Consider the following 4680-nt stretch of genomic DNA (forward strand, 5'->3'; position numbering starts at 1 on the left):
GGGCTGGGTCTGGAGAGGGGCATGGAGGCTGATCTTCTGAGGGGTAGGTATCAAGAGTCTGGACTTTAGCCTGAGGGCAGAGAAAGTGAAAGTATTAGTTGCTCACTCATGGCCTACCCTTTGCAGCCCCCTGGACTCTAGGCCGCCAGCCTCCTTTGTCTGTGGAATTCTCCAGGCAAGGATATTGGAGTGGGTTGCCATTCCCTTCTCCACGGGATCTTCCCGACCCAGGTCTCCTGCATTGCAGGCAGGTTCTTTACTGTCTGAGCCACCAGGGAAACCCCCTGAGGGCAGAGAGGGGCTGTCAAATGTTTTTAAAGCCAAGAGTAACAAAATTTGTGCTTCATTGTTTATACCAGAGAGGAGGTCTTCCACACGGGCACAGGAAGTGTGTGCAAAACCTGCTTCACCAGCGGTGGTATAGTCAGTCCACAGGAGTGAACTAGAGTTTCATGTATGCGCTTGGGTAAAACCTCGGAAACGTAAGGCTGGGCTTTTAAAAGAAGCAAGTTTACAAGGATGTACTCTTGGCGCTCCGTGCATTCCGCATCCCTGATATGGGACTCTGTGCCATTTCAGAGGAGGGACTTGAGCCCCCACAGACGGTGTTCACGGGAGTCCTGGAACCAGGCCCCTGCGGTTACAAGGACAGCACCGCTTGTGTAAAGCTTGGAAGCGTTCGTGCGTTCTGTGTTGTTACTTAGGGGCACACATCTATGTGGTGAAAATAAAAAGCACGCGTGGAAACTGAACCTTTGGCAGGTGCCCGAGTCACCTTTGTGAGCACAGATGTCTGGACTCCACCTTCGGGTTTCTGATTCAGAAAGTCCAGGGCGAGGACTCAACAACTTGCGTTTCTCAGAAGTTCTAGATGCTCCTGCTGCTGCTGCTGCAGGTGCAGGGACCTCAGTTAAGAACCGCTGACCCACCCACTTGAGGATGGGGGTTACTTCTTGGGAGGGAGCAGAACAGGACTGCAAGGGCTACGTGGCTTCAGCCCTGTTGGCATTATTTCTTTACAAAGGGGGACGCAGTGTTACCTGGCAGAGCTGGACAGCTGCTCATGGTCTCCGTTTTCACTTTTTCTGTGCTTGCAATGTTTCAGGGAAGAAAAGAGATCCTGTTTGCTGCGGGGAATGGATTGGAAAAGAGAAAGCAGTGTTAGAGCCCGTGGGAGAGTGTTGCAGAAGCGCAGGTAGGAGATGCTTAGACCGGGGTGGGGTGGAGGAGCGAGGGAAGGGGAGAGCGAGCAGATTTGGGAGCTTTCGGGGGGAGAAGTGACTGTTGATGGTGACTGGTCGGTCGGGCTTGAGGGGGAGACATCAAGTTCCCTGGTTGCGACCCCCTCACAGTGGGGACCCCTGAGTGGCAGGCATGCTGGCGACAGGAGGGAGAATTCAGTTGTGGACGTCGCAGACCTTGAAGGGTCCCCGGCTGAGTGATGCTTTAGGAGAAAGAGCCAGGTTACAGCAGAGGCTAGAAACCATTGACGTGACCGTGGCTGCCTGAGTCGTGTGCGTGGATGAGACCACGTGGAAGGCGAATGGAAGAGGGGCCCACGACATCACTCGAGGGATGCCATCCCCCGAGGCAGGCCGACTAGCTGCTCTTCCCGCCACCCATTCTTGGGTGGCCCATGAGCTAAGGATTCCTTTCATGTTTTTAAATACTGGGGGAAAGAAATCAAAGAAACAGTCTTTTGTGACGTGAGGCTCGAATCCCAGTGTCTGTGAGCAGAGTCTTGCTGGAGGAAAGCCACGCTCGCCCACTGGTGCAGGAGGTCCCGGCTGCTTCTGGCGGCTGGATGGAGGGACCGTGACTGTCCCCCTGTCGCTCTGCACGGCCGCTGCACGCCCCGCACGTCCCAGTGCTGTGGTCCCTCGATTACCACTCTGGCCCCTAAAGCTGAACTTTTACTGTCTGGCCCTTTACGGGAAAAAGTTCTTCTGGCCTCTGACCTCAGGTCTAAGTCGAGACACTCTTGGTCGCTTTAAATGCCGCAGAGGAGAGACGGCAGGGGTTTTGCCTGTTTCTTGTAGGTCAGCTTCTAAGAATCAGGCACTGAGGGAAGACGCTCCGGAGACTGTGAGGCCGGAGTGGTGAATGTTGTCGTCGCATCCACCGGAGTCCTGGGAGACGCCTGGAAGGAGGGCGCTGTAGAGAAAGATGCGGGCCCGGGATCTCGAGGACGGTGAGCAGACAATGCCCGGGCCGTCACTGGGCGCTGCTGGCAGGACCCGGGCCGTGGGTGAGCACCCCACCTCGTCCCAGAGAGGAGGGGCTTGAGTGAGCCTGGAGCAGAGCCAGGGGTCCCTGAACTCCTCGCGGTGACAGCAGAGATGATGGAAGCCCTGCATTCTCTTCCGATCAGGGCAAAGTACACTGACCCGTGGCAGAGTCCTCCCTTCTCCCATCCACCTACTAACCCAGCCTGACACCGCTTAGCTTCGGAGGGGAGATGCGGTCTGGCATGTCCAGGGTGGTGTGGCTGAGACGAGCCCCTCCCCTCTGACAGTCCCTGCTCAGCAGAAGCGCTGTCACTGCTGATGCCTGCAGCCTGGTCACTGGGAGGTGACAGCTGGCACTTCTGAGATTGCGAGCACTGAAGAGAGCGGATCTGAGGGGGGAGGGTTGAGTTTGGGAAGTGTTTTTTTATCTTTTCATGTTAAGATTTTCTATATATATATATACATAAAAATACAGCATCTTCATTCATTCTCTGTTGACAGACACCGTTCCTTTCATGTCTTAACTATCGTGAATAATGATGCTATGGACATAGGGGTGCATGTATCTTTTCAAATTAGTAGGGATTTTTTTTTGGATATGCACCCAGGAGTGAGATTCCTGGATCATATGATGGTTCTAATTTTAGTGTTTTGAGGCACCTTCACATGGCTTTCCATAGCAGCTGCACCAATTTATGTTCCCACCAACAGTGTCAGAGTGTTCCTTTTCTTCGCATCCTCACCAACATTTGTTATCTCTTGTCTTTTTTGGTGATGGCCATTCTGACAGGTGTGAGGTGATAACCTCAAATTTATAGTATGTGAATTACATCTCAGCCTAGATTTTCAATTGAATTATAGGTGATTTAAACTATTTTGTTAGTTTCAAGCATACAACATAATGACTCCATATTTTTAAAGCTTATGTTCCACTTAAAAGTTACTACAAAATAATGGCTGTATTCCTGTGCTCAACTCTGGATCAGAGACACAGACCAACTCTGGGTCAGAAGTGGCTTCTCCAGGCAAAGCGACTTAGTTGCTCCAGACAAGAGTGAAGGCATCAAGCTCCCCGCCAGGTCCTGGGGCTGCAGACTTTCTGCTTGTCTGTACTTGCAGAGAACAGTTTGCAGTGAGAAGGCAGGCATCGTTCAAAGAGGGTGGCCTGACGCTTGGCAGTGCCCGCAGTAGGGCATGTACAGGCTGCCTAAGATGTGTGGGAGGAGTGAGTTCCAGGAGGGAGTGATGGGGGTCAGGGGAGTGGCCAGGGACAGAGGGTGGCTGGCAGGGAGGCCTGGGCTGCCGGCCCCCCTGTACCGCCCTGGAGATCGGGAGCCTGGGAGACCCCTGGCCGGGAGGGCCTGGGGAAGGGGGCTGCTTAGACTGTGGCCGTTTGTCTGTGTGCAGAGTCATGAGTCTTATTCAAAATTCAGCAGACCTCCTCTTTGGTACTTAGAGGCAGAGCGCTTTCAAACCAGCGCACAGGGCCAGCCGGAGCCTTGACCGACCCAGGAGTCTGGCCAGAAACCTGAGCGGGAAGGAAGGCCCTCCCGGCAGGTAAGGCTTCGCGTCACTGTGTCCTCGGCTCCGAGACCCAGGGTCCGTCAGTCACTGTGTCACATGCCCCATGCTGTGGCTAAGCCCGCTTCCTCTGCTCTGGCTGCTCCCTATGGGTGGCAACCTGCGTCCATCCCAGGCTCCTGGAGGGCCCCGCGCCCGACATGCAGGTTCGTTCCCGCCCCTCGCCGCCCCCCTGCGGCCAGGCAGCAGCTCCTGCCTAGCGCCGGACCCACACCTGCTCCCGGGCTGTCAAGAGTCACCTGCGCCCCTGCCTCACCCCCGTCAGGCCGCGTGCGTTCTCATCAGTGCTCATCCTGATTTCCGGCCGGGCCTCCCACCACCGCCTCTCCCACCACCGCCTCCCCCACCAACCTCCCAGGGCACCCTTTCACACCTTTGCTTCTTAAAAGCGTCAGGGGGCTTCTGAGCACCTCCCAAGGAGCATCCCAGCCCCTCAGCATCCCAGACAGCCCCCAGCCCAGCTTCTCTCTCCCCTGCTGTCTCCAGAGCCACGGTTTGCTTTCCTCTTAGCATTGCTAGCTGCACGGTGCTAGCCTTTCCTCAGTGCAGGCAGCTGTGGGGGAGACAGAAACACGGCCGGACAGGCCCAAGGCTGCCTTCTGCTCGACCCTGCAGGTATCGGGCACACGACCCGCGGCTGCTTCTCTCAAACCCAGATGCTCACGGCAGCCCTGGCCCTCCGTCCTTCCTGAGACCGGCTGGGCTGTGACCGCACCTCGTGTCTCCGTCTGAGGGCCTCCGTCTGAGGGCCTCCGTCTGAGGCCTCCGTCTGAGGGGCCTGCTGAGTGCAGCGCCATGGAGACGAGGCCCCTGGAGGGCAGGAAGGGGCCCGCGCCCAGGGAGCTGCCGCCGGCCGTGGGGCTGCTGCTGT

General features: G+C 56.3%; 1 protein-coding gene across 1 annotated transcript in view; it reads left to right on the forward strand.

The window, feature by feature from the left end:
- Positions 1–4680, forward strand: part of POMK (protein-O-mannose kinase) — a 16394-nt gene that overhangs the window by 1875 nt on the left and 9839 nt on the right. The window contains exons 2-5 of the mRNA XM_010846450.1: positions 1106–1195; positions 2040–2191; positions 3685–3785; positions 4425–4678. Coding sequence (XP_010844752.1) covers positions 4605–4678 — 74 coding nt within the window. The 5' untranslated portion in view covers positions 1106–1195; positions 2040–2191; positions 3685–3785; positions 4425–4604. The remainder of the gene's footprint in view (positions 1–1105; positions 1196–2039; positions 2192–3684; positions 3786–4424; positions 4679–4680) is intronic.

This window comes from Bison bison, unplaced genomic scaffold (genome assembly GCF_000754665.1).
Source record: "Bison bison bison isolate TAMUID 2011002044 unplaced genomic scaffold, Bison_UMD1.0 scf7180017864236, whole genome shotgun sequence".
Taxonomy (NCBI): domain Eukaryota; kingdom Metazoa; phylum Chordata; class Mammalia; order Artiodactyla; family Bovidae; genus Bison; species Bison bison.